Source organism: Thamnophis sirtalis, unplaced genomic scaffold (genome assembly GCF_051295495.1).
Source record: "Thamnophis sirtalis isolate CommonGarterSnake01/CBP01778 unplaced genomic scaffold, rThaSir2_p1.2 scaffold_8, whole genome shotgun sequence".
Classification (NCBI taxonomy): domain Eukaryota; kingdom Metazoa; phylum Chordata; class Lepidosauria; order Squamata; family Natricidae; genus Thamnophis; species Thamnophis sirtalis.
This window is the reverse complement of record NW_028261388.1, coordinates 46,837,778-46,859,325: the sequence shown is the minus strand read 5'-3', so window position 1 is coordinate 46,859,325 and position 21,548 is coordinate 46,837,778. Positions and strand designations below refer to the sequence as shown.

General features: G+C 39.3%; 1 protein-coding gene across 2 annotated transcripts in view; it reads right to left on the bottom strand.

Moving 5' to 3' along the window:
• The window catches only part of NCAM2 (neural cell adhesion molecule 2), a 169,872-nt gene that overhangs the window by 101,439 nt on the left and 46,885 nt on the right, over positions 1–21,548 (bottom strand). For both annotated transcript variants that reach the window (XM_087721558.1, XM_087721557.1), the window contains exons 2-3: positions 4,687–4,758; positions 1,380–1,586 (exon numbers count right to left, since the gene is read on the bottom strand). In XM_087721558.1, the coding sequence (XP_087577684.1) occupies positions 1,380–1,586; positions 4,687–4,758 (279 nt within the window). The remainder of the gene's footprint in view (positions 1–1,379; positions 1,587–4,686; positions 4,759–21,548) is intronic.

Sequence of the window (21,548 nt, the reverse complement as noted above, 5' to 3'; positions counted from 1 at the left end):
CAACTTTCTTAGTTTCTTTCCAAGGAAGCTGAGTTATCATTATGTTACAATGCAGGGACGTGCAGTGAGGGGAGGCAGGGGAGGCATGGCTTCACCACTGTCATCATGAAAAGAAAAAAATAAAAGGAAAAAGTCTGAGGTAGTTGCTGCCAGAATCACAGTGGATGACTCTGCTTAGTGCTTAACTGCAGGAGGAGGCGAGAGAACCACATGCCTCCTTTACTCTATCTTTATGATCACTTGAGCAGAGTTAAGCAAGGGTTAAAAGGCAAAAAATTCCTTATGCAAAGGAGGCACGTGGTTCTCTCGCCTCCTCCTGTAGAGGGAATTTTTAGAGGCTTTTTGGAGTTCTCTGGGAGCAACTAGCTCAGTCTAACCTCAGAGCTCTTTCCTTTCTCCTTTTACATTTTTTTTTCTTTTCATGATGGCAGGCAAGAGCAGAGTTGAAATCTTCTCTGAAACAGCTGGAAAAGGTGCATGTGTGGGGAGGGGGGAGGAATTCAAAAAGTTTGATTGCATGCAGAGCCACGTTGCCTTTTCAAACACACACACACACACACACACACACACACACACACACACACACACCCACCCAGCTGGATAAAAGCATATAAGCCCAGATTCATTGATTACAAGTTTGAAAAGGCAATGTGGCTCCACCTGCAATCAAAGGCTCGAATCAGAAGGCAGCAGGGGAAGGGGGGGTATGGCAGAGGAACTGCTTTCAAGCCATTGGAAAATATATCCAATCCAACTTCTGTGTTTGTGTTTGTTTGAAAGTGAGTGAGTGAGACAGGAATCCAACTTCTCTGTGTGCGTGTGTCTGTTTGAGAGAGGGGGTAGGGAGGGGGAGACGGAGGAAGGAGGGGGAGGGAGAAGAAAAAGAATGAAGGAAATTTTATTTTGCAAGGGGGAAAATGCTGTCGCTTTAAATTGGAACTGAGCATGCCTGGTTGTGGAATTCTGGGAGTTGAAGTCCCCAAGTCTAAAAAAATTGAAACACCTGGGTCTCACCAGCTATAAACCTCACTGCACGTTACTGTTACAATGCTAATGTAAGTGCGTTGGTTGTGATGTATTTGAAATAACAAACTTTGTTAAAGACTCTCCTATGTAATGTATATAATAGTTACCATACTTGCGTAGCAAACATCTGGGTGAGATAGAGACAGCTACTGTCTATGGGTTATCTGGCTATTTACAGCTTGTACTGTATAGTGTATGCCATACAGTATATAGTAGGCCTGTAGTTACTACTTTACTAGAAGAAACAGTATCACACTTTAATATATATTTTGTAATTAAATTTACAGAGATTTCTACTCAACATTTCCAACACCATAAGAAGAAAGATAAAGCTTGATAGTGTATTTACTTACGGTAAATTTCCAAAACAACAGTAGCTTCTTGACTAAATCCTGAAGAATCAGTTGCTTGACACCTGTATATTCCCGCATCTTCCACATTGGCATTGTAAATGGTTAATCGTGATCTTACACCTTCTTTCTGCACCATCACTCTCTGATTAGAAATGATCTTTTCTCCTTGTGGATTATACCAATCTATACTCTCAGGTTCACCTATTACTACAATGAAAAAATAAAGAATGAATATACCAAAGGCTCAAAAGATACTTAAATGCAAACAAAGTATTTTAATGAAATTAAACATCTTTTTTTTAAAATAAAGACTATACCAAACAGTATTTTTTAAAAAAATGAACGTAATAAAAACATAATATCATGTCTTATATAACACATCGAGAAATTGATTTATATGAGGAAATATGCAAATTCAAACCTTTCTTTTTCATGATTAATTTATTGACTTCAGAGAAAGCCATGTTCTGCCACATTTTGCTCACAGTTCTTTTTTCAGAAAAGACCTTGGGTGATCTCCAGGAAAAATTGGACTCTTGAGGACTGCAGAGCCTCTGCAGATTGACCTCATATTGAGTTTATGCTTCTTGAAACTGAAGGAACAGCTCTTTTGTGCTAGCTAGCCTGTCTTTCCAAGGATGAAGAGATTATTATTGTCAGTACTTTTCTTCCTTAATGATTGTGGAGAGATCCAGTCCAGTGAAGGAAAGCTGTGCAAAGTCAGGGGAAGTGGACTGGACTATTCAGCAAACAGATAACGCCTAGCAACCAGCAAGATTAAGGGCTGCATTTTTTTAGTAAGGACAACTATTCTACTTTCTCCTAACTGCTATATATGGTTCCTTGACAAGAATAAGGCATGACTGTTAACACAGGCAGGAGGATGGAAGATGCTGCTGTTTTTGATAAGATTTTAATCTATCCAAAATTTAAATCCTTGATTTGGCTAAATATTTCTAAAGCTAGCATTCTTATACATCCTAGTAACTACTTGTCAGAAAAATCTAAATGGCTTGTAATTGGGGACTACCACAGAAGAGAGGCCAGTACCCTCAGAGAACCATTTCTGTGATCCCTGCTCCTAGGTGACTGATGTTAAATCTTTCCCAAAGATTTAACACCACAGTTAAAAATCTATAAAAATAGAGTGGATAAAATTCCTCTCTAGCCTCTTCCTATTTGCACTGTTGGCTCCTAGACACCACAAAGCGATTTGATAGACAAAGTCTCAAACTATCTTGCTTGACAATTCCTCTTATCAGTTAAACAACAGTGCTGATAAGGTGTTATGGCTATTAACCTTATTGACAATATTTTGTTCAGGCCAGCAGACCTTAATTACTAGACACCTGATAAACTTCTTCTCCTTCTCCCTCAGTCATGTTCTTTCATTAATCTCAATTTTAATCAATTCCTCCCATTTGTATTTGGTGGAAACATCTGAACTAGTAATAGTGCCTCAGAACACTTTTAGACTGCTTCTCCTGAACTTTACTCTATGATCTTTGCAGTAATAAAAAGGTTCTACCTACAATTTTTTTGCTTTCTTTATCAAATACATAATCATATTTATACTTATATCTGTTATCTAATTCATGCTTGATGAACTAAATAAATAAATAAAATAAATGTGGGATTGCAACTTTAAAAAGACATTATCCTTAAGTTTCTCACTTTGTTCAGATGGGCAAGTCTCCTATTTCCATACTTATTCTAGCTCGCTCAACTCACTTTTGAGAAATACTTCAAAATGTAATAGCTTTAAAAATCCAATATACTTCATTGACATTAATTGACTCTTAAATCCTTGTTTCTCTGCCTTTATTTGAGCTTGTCCTTCAAAGTGAATGTACTGAACTACTTGATTCCACCATAAGTCCCTAATTTCTAAGATGCTACTCTCTTTTTAATTTTCCACTTTCCTTATGGTCTATCTGTATCATTGAATTGTGAGCCATCCAGAGTTGTTTGCTAAGATGAGCAGATATAGAAACCAATCAACCAACCAACCAAATAAATAGTAAAGAGATATGTTTATTATTTTGTTTTAAATTAAACAAAATAGTAATTTAAATTTCCCAGGAAGTGTGTATTATGTTCTATATTGTGCTTTATTTTACAAGAAAATAGCCATTAAGACACATAAAAAGTATTCAGAATGTAATGTGTGTACTGCGTAAGTATTTCTAATGCAACTCAGGACCACAAGTTGCAAATCATAAATGCAAAAGTCTATGTTGGTTCATTAGAATTTCAGTACAGAGAGATTGAATTAATTTCATTGGTATGTTGAATATTACTGTATTTTGTGGTACTCTCAATTCCAGCTGTTCTTCATGTTGAATTTTCAGCATGATTACTACAAATGGAAAAATGTCCTGCCAGTTCATTGACTTTTGCTATCTAGTTAGTGTTGTTCTAGGTCAGTGATGGCAAACCTTTTTTGGCTGCCGTGGCAAAAGCAGGGGAAGCACAGAGGGGTCGTGCACCAGCATGCCACACCCATAATGCTATGTGTATGCAGCCCAGCCTGCGTACATGCATGCAATTAGCGACCCCCCCGCTTTTGCCATGGTTTTTTCGCCTTCCCCAGGCTCCAGAGGCTTTCTAGGAGCCTGGGGAAGGTGAAAAGAGCCTCCCCTCACGGATGTCCTCCAGAGGCCTCAGAAGCTTCCCTGAAGCCTCCAGACAGCAAAAAATGGTCCTACAAGCAAACCGGAAGTTTATTCCTGAATTTCCAGTTTGCCCATAGGACTGGTTTTTTGTGCTTTGGAGAATTCAGGAAAACCTCCGGAGGGCGAAAAACGGCCTCAAAAGAAAGCCGAATTCTAGCTGGCCAGTGCATGCATGCATGCTGGCCAGCTGATAGGGCAATGCCTCGTGTGCCCTGACAAATGGTTCCATGTGCCACCTGTGGCATGCTTGCCATAGGTTCACTATCACGGGGCTAGGTTAATATACACTGGCAAAGATGTACAGTATAATACAAATAATTTGCTTCAAAAAAATTCCTTCATAAATATTAAAAAAAACTCACAATAAACTATCCAAATAGTACTATTTCAAAATGCTAAAACAGAACTTCATTTCATTTTGATTTTTGAAGGATAATTTCCGGGTCAATTATTATACTCTTGATTTAAAAGTTTGAATTCATTTTATTATTTTTTTACTTCTACAGTGACACAATCTCTAATATGTTTAATAAAGTATTCAAAGAAGCCACTAGAATGTACCATAACTTCTAGTTTAATATTAATAATTACATTGATCATGAAGCTGATCAAAAAAATAAAATGTATTATACCTGTACAAGTGAAGAATTTTGACACACCCACACTGACTTCTACCTTGCTGAGGGAAATTGACACTTGAAGTGCTGTAAGACATAAAGTAATAAATTTAAGGTAGCCCACTTTAATAAGAAAATTAGAAATTAAGAAAAAAATAGAAAAATGCACACAATTAATATTACATTTTAACTTATAATAAACATTATAAAATCAATTTTGAGTAACTTTTATTAATATTAATAATGTTTTATAATTTTATAATGTTTAGTAGAATGTGATCATTTAAGAATTATTAATGCAGATGCACAAAATGTTGAAGCTACTAAAGAAGTCCATTACATTGCCAGAAAGGCATATATTACCAATAAACTATTGGTATATTTTCACTAAATATGTGCCTGCATAAATGGTTTATATTCTTTTTTTCCCATAATTATTACAAGTTCTTGAATTCCAACAATTGAGAGACATTTGGTGCACTGGTTAAGGTACTAAATTAAAAATTCAGAGACCCAAATTTCTCAGCTTCTCTCAAGCAAAAAGGCCTACTTGGCGGCTTTGGGTCTTTCATTCTGTCAGCCAAATACTTAAATTGGTTAAGTAAAGAGGAGGTAAAAACATCATGCATGTCACAGTCACATGGAATTGGAAAAATAAAGGAAGGGTATACATCAAATAAAAAATAAAAGACAACAAATTAATTCAGCTATTTCAACTACTCTGTTCTTTTAGGCTTAATAAACAAAGGTTTTTTTTTTAAATGGAACTTTGTTATTATATATGCTGACAACAGCAAGACTGCTCTATGCACAAAAATGGAAATATACTTTAATTCCCACAATGGATGACTGACTGGAAAAACTGACAGTGTTACCAGGGATGACTAAATTGACTGCTCTAATCAAAGAAAAAATATAGGCAACATTGTTTCTACCAGGAAACCATTTTTTTTTTTAAATTTTGTGCTTGAGGTGGGAAAATAAATGAAACTTTGATTTTGAGTTTTGCTATTAATAGGTTTACTGTTATAGAAATGGCTAGTATATATTATTATATATTATATTTTACTGCGCTAAGAAGAGTCAGAAAACAATGTTTTTTTTTCTTTTCCCCTTTTCCCTACACTTTTTTTGTTTTCCTTTTCTTTCCCTACTTTCCCATTATTTTCATTTTTCTTTGCATTTTATATTTTGATAAACTAATAAAAATTGATATTTTTTATTGATAAAATTTGATAAACTAAAAAAACCTCCTATTCTGACGCACTTTGCTGTGAGAAGTATCAGTGACTTCAAAGACTCCATCACCACAATTGATTAACTATAAATCATACACACACATGTAATGGCATGTGTGAATGACTTTGGATGACTGGATCCAGAGAGGTTCCCAAGAAATGGTCAGATAAGAGACAGCATTGTCCAAGGATAGTAGGGGAGACAAGGGGCCATGGTGTCTTACGTGGTAAGATGCTGAGCCTGCATTCTGCTGAGGCTGCAGCTTGGCAGCTCAATTCCCGTGAACGAATAAACCGCATAGGGACAGGAAAGAAGCCTCCCCTGATTGCCTACTGGCAATCAGGCATCCAGTGGATAAGATAACACTGCCTGAAAAAATTCCTTTCACAGAGGCAGCCAGCCACTTCAGTGATCCCTGGCTAACATGTGCCATGTGCTTTAAGAAAAAATGGTGAGACAAGAGGCTCAGAAGAGATCTTCCATAATTTCTCAGGCTGTAAAGGAAACAGGGGGATAATTGTACTGTAAGACTTGCATGATTCTATAATGTAGCCTAAAATAAAATAAAATTAACTAACTGGATTGTGTTTCCTATCTAGTGCACTTGATAAGGCTATCACACACTAATCTATTTATGCAATTTCTTTATATATAGCTGTCCATATCATGCAAGTGACTATGGGCAGTTTCCAGGATTAAAAAATACCTTTCCACCACCAAATAATAATTACCTGGGTGCATAATAATCAATTAACTATTGAACAGTAGTTATCCTGCAACTAATTACTCCAATTAGAGATGGACTCACCCAACACAGTGGCCAATCCCTGCAAGGCAGCCAAAAGCCACCTGGAGTCACTTGGTTGAGTTGGCAGCTATAGAAATTGAATAAATAAATGAAAATATCTATAAAATCTTAACAGGATCAAGGTTACCTGAATGTTAAGGGGTCAGATGTTCCATAGAGCAGAGGTTATAACAGTAAGGAGACTTCCTGGGTTCTACCAGATAGCCCTGCTTGGTAATAGGGACCTCTAGCATGCCAGCTCTATTTAATCTAATGGGACAAGCAGAGACAGGGAGCCTATAAATAATCTGTTCTGTGATAAGCTTTCTGGCAGTATCTAGTACCTTGAATTTTACCCAGATGCCTCTTGGAAGCTAATGCAGTGATATAACTATATATGTGGAACCAAGGGTGGGTTCTGGCTGTCTTTCTTGCCAGTTTGCTCATGCATGTCCTTTGCGCGTGCAGACTGAATGTGTGCTGCTCGTGAATGCACAGTTCAATTAAAATTATTCTGTCCGTGCGCAGAATTCCAAAACAAAATGGTGATGGTGACCAGGGAACCAGTTAGGGGATGTGACAGGCATGGGTTGCTGCCATTTCCAGTGACCCAGGCTGCCAGACCACTACCGGTTTAGCCGAACCGGTAGGAACCCCCTGTGTGGAACATTGAGATATGATCATAATTATCCATATTGCTGCATTTGGAACCAGTTTATCCAAAGGCAGCCCCATAAAGATCTCATTGTACAATTTTAAATGACAGATGACTAAACATGAGTGACTATGAGCAATGTCTATAAATCCAGGTGCAGGTACACTTGGTGCACAATTCTAAAAAAGACTTTCTGGCTATAGCTATCACCTGGTCTTTTAGAAGTAGTTTAGAATCTGGAAAAAAACACCTCCCAATCTGTTATAGGTTCTGCCTGGAGGAGTATTACCCTATCCAGAAAAATATGTGGAAGGTCCCCAGTATTGGGGGAGAAGGGAACCTAAAACTCATAGCCAATGGATCTCATTAGGTTTCAGCTGAAGCTTATTTATGAATGAAGATGAAGCTTATTCATTCCATCCAGGACCCTTCTATCCACTTATAAATATTGAGAAGGAACTTAAACAGCAATAAATCAGGTGACATATATTCATTAGCATACACATGATATTTCACCTGATGCTATTTCCTAGGGTTCAGAAAAGAACAAAGATAAGATTGATTCCTAGCAACCCTATAAAGCAGTAGCCTGGAACTTGACCTCACCAACACACCCAATCAAATTAATAATTGTCCTTTACATTTGCCAGGTCAAGACTTAACTCTCTATGGAGGCTGTTTAATTTTTCTGCTTATATTTAGGAAACATCATTCTCCAGAGTCCCAAGCTAATAAGGCTTGTTTGTTACATTTTAATGATTTGGCATTAGGTTCAATAAATAATTAAGAAAAGGACAAGTTTGAACTATTTTATCATGAGTAGCTTGTGTTTATTAGTCTTTCTATTACATATGTGTGTTGAAATATGTAAGTATAAATTGAATCAATATGACTAGCTTTAGTAGTGATTGTATCTAATGATTTTAATTGAAATAATTAAACTGTAGATGATTACGCAACTATATTAAACTCTTAGTCCGATATGTTACCTGAATTATCCTTTACATCAAGTAAGTTTATCTCTAATGGGACTGAACTAGAAGTCAAATAGAGTTCATTCAACCCATGGAGTATACAGATGTTTCTATGGTAAAAAGAATGATGCAAGGGTTTCATTATTAATTATATGAAATAAATATAGTGCATAACAATCCACAAAAAATTAAAAAGAGTATTAAAAAGTCATAATCCCATTGATTCTAAGTCACTATATTATACATCAGAGAGAAAAATCTTAAATCTAGTGTAATGTAGAAATTAAAAATCAATAAGAAATTAGCTACATGCTGCCTTAAAAATGAAAATATTGAGTAAATTACATTTTCAAAGATTAATTTGTATTCAAAGAAACCTGATGAACAGTTGCAGTGGTATCTCATGCTGAATATTATATTATGCAATTTCAAGTACTTGAAATAAATTATTACCTACGCTTCTCTAACTCTGAAATTTTTTTCATTAGCTATTTGAAAGTTAAAGAGCATCAATGAGGTTCTTGGTACGAGCCTAATGAATTTTGCATATCTATGTTCATTGAGAGTATTCTAAATAACAACCAAATCTACCTACACAGTTTATAGAAAATTCAATCAGGTGAAGTGATACAGGATATAAATTGCTGTAAAATATTAACATGTCTAAAAATAGTAAGCCAACATCCTCATTAGCAGCAATATTCATGATAAGGTCATTAGGAATCCCAATATTAAAGAATAAGTGTATTAAATGCTGGCCTCAATGCCTAGTAAAATTAGTACATTTTTTAAAAAAACAAGTAAGGTAAAGGTAAGGTTTACTCCAGTAGTCATTGCTGACTATAGGGTGTGGTGCTCATCTCCATTTCAAGGCCATTGAGCCAGGACTGCCAGAGACATTTCCATGGTCATGTTGTCAGCATGATATCCTGGAGTCTGGAGTTACCTTTCCACTGAAGTGGTACTTATTTATCTACTTGCATTGGTATACTTTTGAACTGGGGTAGGGATGAGAACTCATCCCATCGCATGGAGTTCGGGCCTCAAACCTGGCTACTGGCTTTTCAGCTGACAAGCCCAATATTTTAGCCACTGAGCTACTGCACCACCTATTATATATTTAAAATATACTTGAAAGAAATTTAACTCAGTGGCCAATAGAGTGGTTGATGAATCAATTAATATTTTGTCTACCTGTTTTTTAAAAAATCCCAGAACAACAACAATCCAGTCAATCAATAAATTAATTAAATAGATAAATAAATACAAGTTGTTTTTTTTTTTTTTTAGTATTTTTACCTGAAGTTGCCAAACATATATTCCCTTTCAGCACTGGCAGATGTTTATTTGTCCTTGTTTGAAAAATTGTAAAAATCATAGTACCGATGAAGGGAAAACATAATTATCAACAAAACTAAAAGACACAGTAACATTGCTCATGAACATTATTCTAGAAAACATTCTTCAGTTTTATAATTCAGTTTTACAACTCCTTGATACTTCTTTCCCAGCCTTGTACTTTTCACCTTCTCCATTACAGTAATATTCCCCAAAGACATACTAACATGCAAACCATCTAAAAGAAAACAATACCTTTAACTTAACAGTATTTTTCAAAGCTACATACACCTTCCAGCCATTTTTGCTCAAATCAATATCTCTAGCCAGCAAGAATAAAGAAAGCTGTCTAAAATATTTTGTGTTCATTTAATTAAACAGGCCTACTAGAACTTTCTGTAGGTTGCATGAAAAATTCACAAAAAGATGAAATAAATAGAATGTAATTGTATAACAAAGAAATAGAAAAAGACAAAGACAAAGGCCTTCTGCTCCCAAACTTATACTTTTCTCCCCTCTGTAAAATGCTTTACATTTTCAAGACTTGATAAATCATCGACAGTTCAAGGTATAAGCATTATAGCTCACAATTTTGACTTATTTTGTTTAATTTTAGATTTGCAGTAATTATTATTACAATCGAAAATACACATTGTCAGGGCTCCAAGTAACACCCCCAATAAAAGAAGACTCCATGGCTTGAAGTTCCTCAAAGTTCCATTTTATTAGGGTAAAGGTAAAGGTTCCCCTTGCACATATGTGCTAGCTGTTCCTGACTCTAGGGGGCAGTGCTCATTTCCGTTTCAAAGCTGAAGAGCCAGCGCTGTCCAAAGGTGTCTCCGTGGTCCTGTGGCCGGAATGACTAAATCCTGAAGGTGCGCGGAACATTGTTATCTTCCCACCAAAGTGGTTCCTAATTTTCTACTTGCATTTTTACATGCTTTCAAACTGCTAGGTTGGCAGAAGTTGGGAGAAGTAACAGGAGCTCACTCTGTTATGTGCCACTACGGATTGGAACCGCTGAATTGCCAACCTTTCTTATCAACAAGCTTTAGCACATCTAGGAAAACCCAAATCTGAAAGTTCTGGGGTTTTCCCACCCAAAAGATTTGTAGATTTGTAGATTTTATTGTCATTTATAGGCCGCCCTTTTCCCTGAGGGGACTCAAGGCGGCTTACAATTCATGGGGAAGGAGTGCAAGACAAAACATGAAATAATATGTGAATAAAATAAAACAATAAAACACAACATTCATTCAGCATTCGGGTGGGGCGGATGAAAATCTTATCCCCAGGCCTGACGGGATAGCCAGATCTTAAGGGCTGCGCGGAAGGTCTGGACGGTGGTGAGGGTACGAATCTCTATGGGGAGATCGTTCCAAAGGGTCGGAGCTGCTACTGAGAAGGCTCTCCTCCGCGTAGTCGCCAGTCGGCACTGACTTGCGGATGGAACTCGGAGGAGGCCCAATCTGTGCGATCTGATGGGTCGAAGGGAAGTAATAGGCAGAAGGCGGTCTCTCAAGTAATCAGACCCACTACCATGGAGGGCTTTATGGATGGTGAGTAGCACCTTGAAGCGCACCCGGAGATCAACAGGTAGCCAGCGCAGCTCGCGGAGGATAGGTGTTATGTGGGCGAACCGAGGTGCGCCCACTATCACTCGCGCGGCTGCATTCTGGACTAGCTGAAGTCGCCGGATGCTCTTCAAGGGCAGCCCCATGTAGAGCACATTGCAGTATTCCAGCCTAGAGATCACAAGGGCTCGAGTGACTGTTGTGAGGGCCTCCCGATTCAGGTAGGGTCGCAACTGGCGCACCAGGCGAACCTGGGCAAATGCCCCCCTGGTCACAGCCGACAGATGATGGTCAAAAGTCAGCTGTGGGTCCAGGAGGACTCCCAAGTTGCGAACCCTATCTGAGGGGTATAGAATTTGACCCCCCAGCCTGAGTGGTGGAACACTGGCCAAATTATTGGGAGGAAAACACAACAGCCACTCGGTCTTGTCCGGGTTGAGTACCAGTTTGTTAGCTCTCATCCAGTTCTTAACGGCCTCAAGATCCTGGCTCATCATGTCCACCGCTTCATTGAGTTGGCACGGGGTGGACAGATACAACTGTGTGTCGTCTGCGTATTGATGGTATTTTATCCCGTGCCTCCGAATGATCTCGCCCAGCGGTTTCATGTATATGTTAAACAGTAGGGGGGATAGGACCGAGCCCTGCGGCACCCCATAAGTTAGGGGCCTCGGGGACGATCTCTGCCCCCCGACCAACACCGACTGCAACCTGTCCGAGAGGTAGGAGGAGAACCACCGTAATACGGTGCCTCCCACTCCCACCTCCCGCAGTCGTCGCAGAAGGATACCATGGTCGATGGTATTGAAAGCCGCTGAGAGGTCAAGGAGAACCAGGATGGACGCATGGCCTCCAGAGATCATCGGTCAATGCGACCAAAGCGGTTTCTGTGCCGTAACCAGGTCTGAAGCCGGACTGGAAGTCAAAGATCCATCTCCTGCACCCATAAGTCCATCATGTGGTCCAATCACTTCATCACCCCAACTGGAGACAAATCCCAGTCACTCCCATCCAGGTACAGGCCAAATGATATTGACTCCCAGAGAAAGGAATGTTGTTATAGCTAATCCTCCACCACTTCTCGCAACTCCCCCTCCCATTTTCCCATGCACTAAATGTTGAAGCCCTGAAGCTCCAACAAAAATGATGGCTTCCAGGGCTGACACACACATCATTTGAATAGCAAAGAGAAGGACATGCTTATGATCACTGAAGGCTTTAGTTAATTTCTAGTTGTTTTTGCTTAACTGAAAGTGAAATTCAAGTTTCAATGTGTAAAAACAAATTGAAGATTGCTTCAAATATCTAGAGCTGGGGTGTCAAACTTGCATCATCATGGTGGCATCACATGACATATCGGGACTTTTTCCCCTTTGCTAAACTGGGCATGGGTGTGATGCATCTGGCAAGTGGGCCGTGAGTTTGATCCAGAGAAACATATTGAGCTTGGGGAGGGAAGTACAATTAAGAATATTGAGGGCAGAGCTAGCATGCATGAAAGTTTATGTGCATTGCATATTTCTTATTCAAATGTAATATCTGATTTAATTTATGGTTCCAACTTCTAATCACATTTGGATTAATGATTTGGCTTCTCCCTGTACAATAGGCATTTTTGAATATCAAGGAAAAATCATTAGTTACAACTTTTAAAAAAACAATATTATTTATACTTGTGCTACTTTAATGTCCTCAAATTATACCATATCCACAACTGGTTGTTAGTTAAATTGTACATATGCATAATGACAGAAATAATTATGCATGCATGAGATTTTATAAGTCTTCAAAGAGTATGTTCTAGAGACCTGTTTCAATATACAAAAGGTAACATATTTTACATTAACTTCTGATTTATGCTTCAGAAGCAATCTTCACTCAACAAACCAAGATGCATAAGTGGGCATGGCTGATGTGTACACATTCTGTGAGACTGTGCATACATTCTTACAGACAAATATACACAGAGACAATAACTCTGAATCCCCTTTTCTCCATTAGGCTGGCAGATTCAAGTTTAATTCTGCTTCATTTGGCTTGTTTAATTTCCTTTAGAGGAAACAACCGCAGGACCCAGTTAAATGGCTTGTTATCATGGATTCCTATACCAACAATAATTTTTATGCCATATCCTAATGATGGTGCCTTTTCCTTATACCCTGCCCATAGCTCAGTTAACTCAAGGCTTTGTTCCAGTTTAAATTAATATTTCTCCTCTTCTACCAACACTAAAAGTTTAACTGACAATGGATTTGCTGAGACATCAAATTTGGGATCTTTTAGGCTGTTTTAGCATGAACTTTCTTCTCCAGTTGGTAAAAAGTTCCTTATCTGGCTAGTTTGAATGTGTTTTTGTACAGCCAATTGCCAATGTAGGTAGTTCTTATTTAGTAAAAGCAAAGTTTTATATTTAGGCAAAGACAGTAACTGTGAGAGGGACCTTGGACTCTAAGTGGATGATCACTTGAATATCAGTCAGCAGTGTGCAGCAGCATCCCAAAAAGCTAATATAATCCTGGGTTGTACAAACAGAGGCATACAATCAAGATCACATGAAGTATTAGTACCACTTTATAAAACCCTAGTAAGACCATTGCAACCAATTTTGGTCACCATACTACAAAAAAGATGCTGAGACTTTGAAAAAAGTTGAGAGAAGAGCAGCTAAAATCATGAGACTGCAACTGTGAGTAATATTTTTACACAGGACAACTGACTATAATGCAGGGGTGGGTTTCAGCCAGTTCTCACTGGTATGCTAAAACCCATTGAAATTTAGCATACCTTTTGGAACCTGTTTATCCAGTGGCACAGTACTGGAACGCTTCCTTACACCTGCCCCCCTCGCTTGTTCCCACTGCCTATCTGGTCGCCACTTGCTCGCTCACTCACCCCGCCTGTCCGCACCATGATTTCCCTGCCCACCACTCACTGTTGGCTGGTTCACCAATCGCCCCACCTCTGAGAGGGAGTGGGGCTTTCTTGCACACCTTCTTTATTTCTCCAAAGGTTTGTGAGAAAGCCCCCCCCCCCCATTGCCTGAACGTGAGAAGGAAGGAAGCTGCAGGCTCCTTTGCCTCAGCTACGCGATCTCCTTTCATTCTCTGTCTGCCTACTTCACTCATTCGGGCAGCAGAGAACGAAAGGAGGTCATGTAGACAAGGGCAAATGAGCCTGCAGTCTCCTTCATTCCTTCCTTCCCTCAGCACCCACCAAAGCACTGCCCCTGCTCAGCTGCCATCGCTGCCACCATGCCTCTTCTGCATGCCTGGCCTGTGGCCTAAGTGTTAGTAAGTGATGGGAGTGCAGGGCGGCGGCTACTGCTCCTGGACTAGCTGTGGGTCATGCTGCTCAGCAGGCAGTGCCCTGACTCCCCTGCTGCCGCCGCCGCCACCACCACTGTGCCACCTCAGCAGCAGCACCTCTCACCCAGAGAACCGAGGTGGGGAAGAAGATCGAGAGATGTGGAGCCACAGACTCCCCCCTTTCCCCCGCCCCACAGCTTGCCTCCTTGGATGAGATGAGGGCGTGTGCAGGGTGAGTGGAGTTTGTGACCAACTTTAAAGTGAATGGGGCTGTTTGTGACTAAATGGGACAGAGAACATAGAGGGATGCAAGGGAACATGGAGGTAATCTAGTCTAACCACTTCTCAAGGCAGGAATCCTTCCTTCTCTTTGAGAACTGTCAGTGGCAGACATGAGAGAAATGGTGTGTGTATTTGTGTGTGTGTGTGTGTGTGTATGAGAGAAAGAGAGAAAGAAAGAAAGTTGGAGAGAGATAAGAAAGAAGGAAGGAAGGGAAAGAAAGAAAATAAGTGGGGGAGAGAAGCACAAGAAGTAAAGAAGGAAGGAAGGAAGGAAAGAAGGAAGGAAGAGAAAGAAAGAAAATAAGTTGGGGGAGAGAGACACAAGGAAGGAAGGAAGGAAGGAAGAAAGGAAGGAAGGAAGGAAGGAAGGAAGGAAGGAAGGAAGGAAGGAAGATAACTTATGATCATAATTGAGCCCAAAATTTTGATTGCTAAACAAGAGCATTGTTAAGTGAGTTTCACCACATTTTCCAACTTGGCCATGCCCACCTGGTCACACAACCGCCAAGCCACTCTCACCCAGTCACATGACTGCTGAGCCACTCCCACAAAACAGGTCACAACTACAGAATAGGTTCTAAAAAAATTTGAAACCCACCACTGCTATAATGGTAACCACATGACTGAGAGAGATGCATGCAAAGGTCTAAAGGCAGTGACTGATCAAAAAGTTACTTTTTCAGCACTATTGTAACTATGAACAGTCATGTCTGATGCAGTCACTACTTGTATAATGCCTGATTGGTAGTTCCTATGTGTTGGGACATAGGATCTTGTTGCACATGTAGGTTTAGTTTTATTGTATTATAAAGAAAGTAGATTTCCACCATGAACAAGAACTGATAGCGTGGCTGGGTATTACTTCTTCTATCATCATTGGTTTGTATATATTTTTCTTGCTTTTGATAAAAAGGACTTTGGCTACCTATATGGTTTATTGTTTTGGATTTTTGCTGTTTTATTACTTAAATACTTTGCTACTTTGTCTATTCCAGTCTCATTGAATATTCATGAAGTACTTCCCAGTTCTGCCGTCTATAAAAACAGGACCTGATACACTTCTAGCATTATCCCTTCGTGCCATCCCAGGCCATGCCACAAATGGTTTGCCTTTGTCTTTTTCCTAAGATTGAGAAATGACAGCTGGTGAAAAGTCACCCATCTGACCTTCTACCTATGACGGGACTAAATCCCATCAGTCTCACCGTTTCTATTCTGGTATCTAAAACTGCTAATTAAATGAGTTCTACTATTCTCTGTCTGGTATCTGTATAAGCTCAGTAACTGTGCTTGTTTCATGTAACTTTGAAAACCTCTTTACAACAGAGCTGCATCTAAATTAGCAACAGATCTGCAACCTTTCATCTCATGGGCTCTACCCTGCTGCTGCTGCTGTTTGAAATGTCAAAGGAAGAAAAAAAAATGGCCAAGGAAAGTAGCCCCAGAGACATCTGAGGAGACTGATGACGGCAAGTACTTACTCTGACAGTGATGTACTGAGTGCCACATTAAATACTGTCTTGTTACAAGTGTCATTAAAATATAAATAATTTTAATGAGTTTATTTATTTAATGAAAGATACAACAGTTAATAGCTGAAGCTGTATGTGCAGTTTTTTTAAAAAAAATAATCTAAAATACAATTTGAGATAAAAGTATAAATGACAAAATCAGATAGGTATTTTTTTATATATATATATTTATTTTATAGGTATTTATTATACATTTATAGGCCGCCCTTTTCCCTGAGGGGACTCAGGGCGGCTTACAATAAAAGGGGAAAGGGAGTGTAGGACAAATACAAAAAGAAATGTGAACGAGAATAAATTAAACAGTAAAACACAACATTCACTCAACATTCGGGAGGGGCGAAAGTAAAAGTAAAACTTATCCCCAGGCCTGACGGGCTAGCCAGATCTTGAGGGCTGTGCTGAAGGCCTGGACGGTGGTGAGGGTACGGATCTCCACGGGGAGATTATTCCATAGCGTCGGAGCCGCAACAGAGAAGGCTCTCCTCCGAGTAGTCGCCAGTCGGCACTGACTGGCGGATGGAATACGGAGGAGGCCAGCTCTATGCGATCTGATGGGACGCAGGGAGGTAATTGGCAGAAGGCGGTCTCTCAAATAGCCAGATCCACTACCATGGAGCGCTTTATGGGTAGTGAGTAGGACCTTGAAGTGCACCCGGAGATCGACAGGTAGCCAGCGCAGCTCACGGAGGATCGGTGTTATGTGGGCGAACCGTGGTGCGCCCACGATCACTCGCGCAGCCGCATTCTAGTAACACAATAAAAGCATTATATAAAGCACAGTGGTCATTTAAAAAATAAGAATGAAAACACCATTAAATACAATTAAAAGAGAATTAGAAAGCCTGAGAAAATAGATAGATCTGGAACTAAAATTATGTTCATGTAATGTGAAATTCTATCACTTTTGTTCTAACTCACAAAAAGCTCTCCCATTCATAGAATCCACCTCACTTATTTTTGTTAGTGACCAGTATGAGAACCTTATTAGAGTCCATAGCAGAGGTGGTATTTGGCAGGTTCTGACCAATTCTGAAGAATCGGTAGCAGAAATTTTGAGTAGTTCAGAGAACTGGTAAACACCACTTCTGACTGGCCCACCCCCATCTATTCTCTGTCTCCCGATTTCCAGCTGATTGGGAGGAAATGGGGTAGTAGTAACCTTTCCCTAGAGTGGGAAGGAATGAAGATTTTACAGTATCTTTTCCCTGTCACGCCCACCAAGCCACCCCCACCAAGCAACACCCACAGAACCGGTAGTAAAAAAATTGAATTCTACCACTGATCCATAGGTAACTGAATCCCAGTTCAAGTAGGAAGTAATACAAATAAATGTGATGCCTCTGTTTATGTAGGATTGTAGTTGGTAAGCCAACTGAAGCTGATGAAAGGCTTTTGTTGCCACTAAGGCCACTTAGTGACATGAAAGATCGAGGAGCATCCCAAATTATGAAGCTATTCCTTTAGGGGCAATGCAGGCCTTTCCAAAACAGGCAGGGTGGCAGTACCACTCACCTGGCCAAAGGTACTGGCTGCAAACATTATCTCTATCCTATTGGATCGAGTCTATTCACTGGCCCTCATCCAGCCCATTACCCTGTTCAAGCACAGGTTCAGAATGCCAATTGCCTCTCCTCTATTAGATGAAAAGATGAATTAGAGCCCCACCTACACATTGATTTCACTCCAGCCCACTTCCCTCTATGACTTCTCCCAACAATTGCATGCAGATTTAAAAAGCATAAGGATAAAATGGAAGCCCAGGGGATTATATACCCAACCATCAAAAGGCAGAAGACTAATCCCAGCACCACTTTCTGGAAATGGCCATCCAAGTAGAAATGGAATCACCATTGTACAATACATCTACAATCCAATTCTGACAACCTGTTTGGACATATATCATGGCTGATGGTATTAAAAGCCACACAAAAAAAGGAGGATCAACAGGATCACACCTCACTCCACCCCACTATCATTTTTCTCCAGCACAGATAACCTCATAGATTACCAAAACAATTTCTGTTCTAAAGTCTGGCCTTAAATCAGATTGCAACACATCTAGAATATCAATTTCATCCAGGAAAGCCTGGCCTTGATTGGCCATCATCTGCTCAAGCATCCTGCCTAGTAACACAATATTAGCGAGCGGCTTGTAGTTGTTTCATTTTCTGAGTCCAGATTCAGTTTATTCAGAAGCAACCAGATCGCTGCTTCATTTAATAATGCTGGAACTGCTTCCTCTCTCAAAATATATTTATGAAGTCCAGGTGGACAGCCTTCTGCTCCCAAACTTAATAATCCAAAATCAGCATTAGTTGAGCCTATAAGAGGTAGACTGACCATGTCCAATTACTTCATATGCCCTCTTATGCTTCAAAGACTATATTTCATCCATTAGGAGAGAGGAACTGTCTATTGGTGAAAATTGTGGAGAACCAGGCGCTGTGGATGTTTAATTGGTTGTCCTACATATTGTAAAAGGATGGCCTAGATCAGTGATGGCAAATCTTTTTTGGCTGCTGGCCAAAAGTGGGGGGAACACAGAGGGAGTAATGTGCCAATGTGCCACACCCATAATGCTATGTGCATGACCACCCCAGTGCGCACATGCACGCAATCAGCAACCCCCAGGTTTTTTTGCCCTTCCCAGGCTCTAGAGGCTTTCTAGGAGTCTAGGGATGGTGGAAACAGCCTCCCCTGCCATCCCCAGGGGCCCTCTGGAGGCCTCAGGAGCTTCCCTGAAACCTCCAGAGGGCGTAAAATAGACTTACGGGGAACCCAGAGGTTTGGGAATGGTGACTTCCAATTTGTCCGTAGGGCCAATTTTCAATCTCTGGAGCCTTCAGGGAAGTCTCTGAAGGATGCGGAGAGTGAAAAACAGTCCTATGAGCAAACCAGAAGTCCTTTCCCGAACTTCTGGTTTGTCCATAGGGCTGGTTCTTCATGCTTTGGAGGCTTTAGGGAAGCCTCCAGAGGGCAAAAAAATGGCCTCAAAAGAAGGCCAAAGTCAGCTGGCCAGCACGCACATGCGCACTGGCCAGCTGATAGGGCAACGCCTTGTGTGCCCTGACAAATGGCTCTGAGTGCCACCTGTGGCACGTGTGCCATAGGTTCGCCATCACAGGCCTAGATGATAATTTCCAATGTTAGAATTATTTGATTTTATTGCAGTGAGAAATTTCTGAAAAATTTGATAGAAGATGGGAGGTGTTGAAACCAGCATATAATGTCAAATAATCATTGTTAATTTAGACATTTATACTAGTGTATCATTATAATAATATACCCATAATAAAAATTATTTTAATTTGATTTGATCTGATTCAGCTACTACTTCTGGATATTATTTGGGGGCAAGTTGCCTTCCTAAAACCTGACGTGTAACATTGGCAAACTCATTGACACATTGACACATAATTCATAATCACTGACATTCCAGAAAGTTATTTATTATTTATTTATATTCTACCTTTATTATTTTTACAAATAACTCAAGTTGGCAGACATAATCAATGCTCCTTCTTCCCCCTATTCCCCCAAAACAACAATCCTGTAATGTGAATTAGACTGAGTGAGGGTGACTAAACTAAGGTTATTCAGCTGGCTTTCATGGCTAAGATGGGGTTAGAACTAAATGTTGATTTCTAAAGCTAAAATAGCCATTGCTTTGTTTTGGTTTCTGATATATCCTTTATAGTTACAAAATAAATTATTTTAATTGTGTTTCTTACTCTTCTTGTAAAGTTGTGTTGCTTTAACTTTACCTTTTTTGGCAGAAAAGCTCAATATTTTTAAATTCTAGTTGTAAATGCATTGCTTTTATTCTTTGACAATGTCCTTTCACCTGTATTAACAAAAAGTAATTGACACATAGACCTTTTCCAGAATCAGCAATGAGAAGTTAATTGCTTTATCCAACAAACAGTGATAAATGAGTGGAATGTTTATCAACTATTAGCAGTTTCATAGAATATGTGTATATGGGCACAGAAGGGAATTACAACATGTGCTGTAAAGGTGCCATTCACATTAATTAAATCTTCACTGGATTTCTACAAAATCCTTTATTTATAGAACTATATCAACAACAGAATATATTGCCATTTTTTTCACTACAGCCTGTAATATGCCTTCAGAAAAGGTGGACAATTTTTCAATTTTAATGAAAATCAAGGAGGTAAGATTCTTGACTTTATCTTTCCAACTTTGCACAATATAATCCCTGGATTTATATACAGGTAGTCCTTGACTTAAAACAGTTCATTTAGTGACTGTTCAAAGTTACAATAGTACTAAAAGAAGTGACTCATAATGATCTCCGTACTTATATTGCAGTATCCCCATGGTCACATGATCAAAATGGCAACTGTCTTGTATTTATGATGGATGAAATGTCCCAGGATCATTTGATCACCTGTTGTGACCTTCCGGCAAACAAATCAATGGGGAATCCAGATTCATTTAACAACCATGTTACTAACTTAACATCAGCAATGATTCACTTAACAAATGTGGCAAGCAAGGTCGTAAAATGGGACAAAACTTATTTAACAAATATCTCACTTAGCAACAGAAATGTTGGGCTCAATTGTGTTTGTAAGTCAAGGACTACCTGTACATGCAGCTTGATTCATAGCTCAAGTTATTTGAAGCTTTCAAGAGGAAAGGAAAATTAAATGTTTATCATCAGTGTACTTCTGGGATCCACTCTTGGCCTGATGTTTGACATGCCCAGACAACCATGGAAGATGAAAATGATGAAATGGGTGTCATGATATGATGCAAACTCTGACCCTGAGCATGCATACAATATGCTTTTCAAATTTACCAAATGAAAATAAGTAAATAAATAACCAACATTTTATTCTATTCGTACATATCTAGGATTAACGTGCAAAGCAAAGATGTGCATAAACCAGAAAAATGTTTTAAAGGATTTATTGAATGATAGTGGAACCTAGGTTAACAAGTCAAATTTATATAATCTCTATGCTATTAAATGGCACTTCAGATTAATTATAACTTCTTCACAGCTCTTTCCCCTGCATACAAGGGAATGCACGAAGCCTTTTGTAACAGCAATTGCTCCTATTAATATTACAAGCCACTAAAAGTGGTTGCATGTTTGTCTTTCCTGTTTAGAAATCCTTCTTATATGGTTAATTTGTTTTATTGTTTCAAGTTTAAAAAA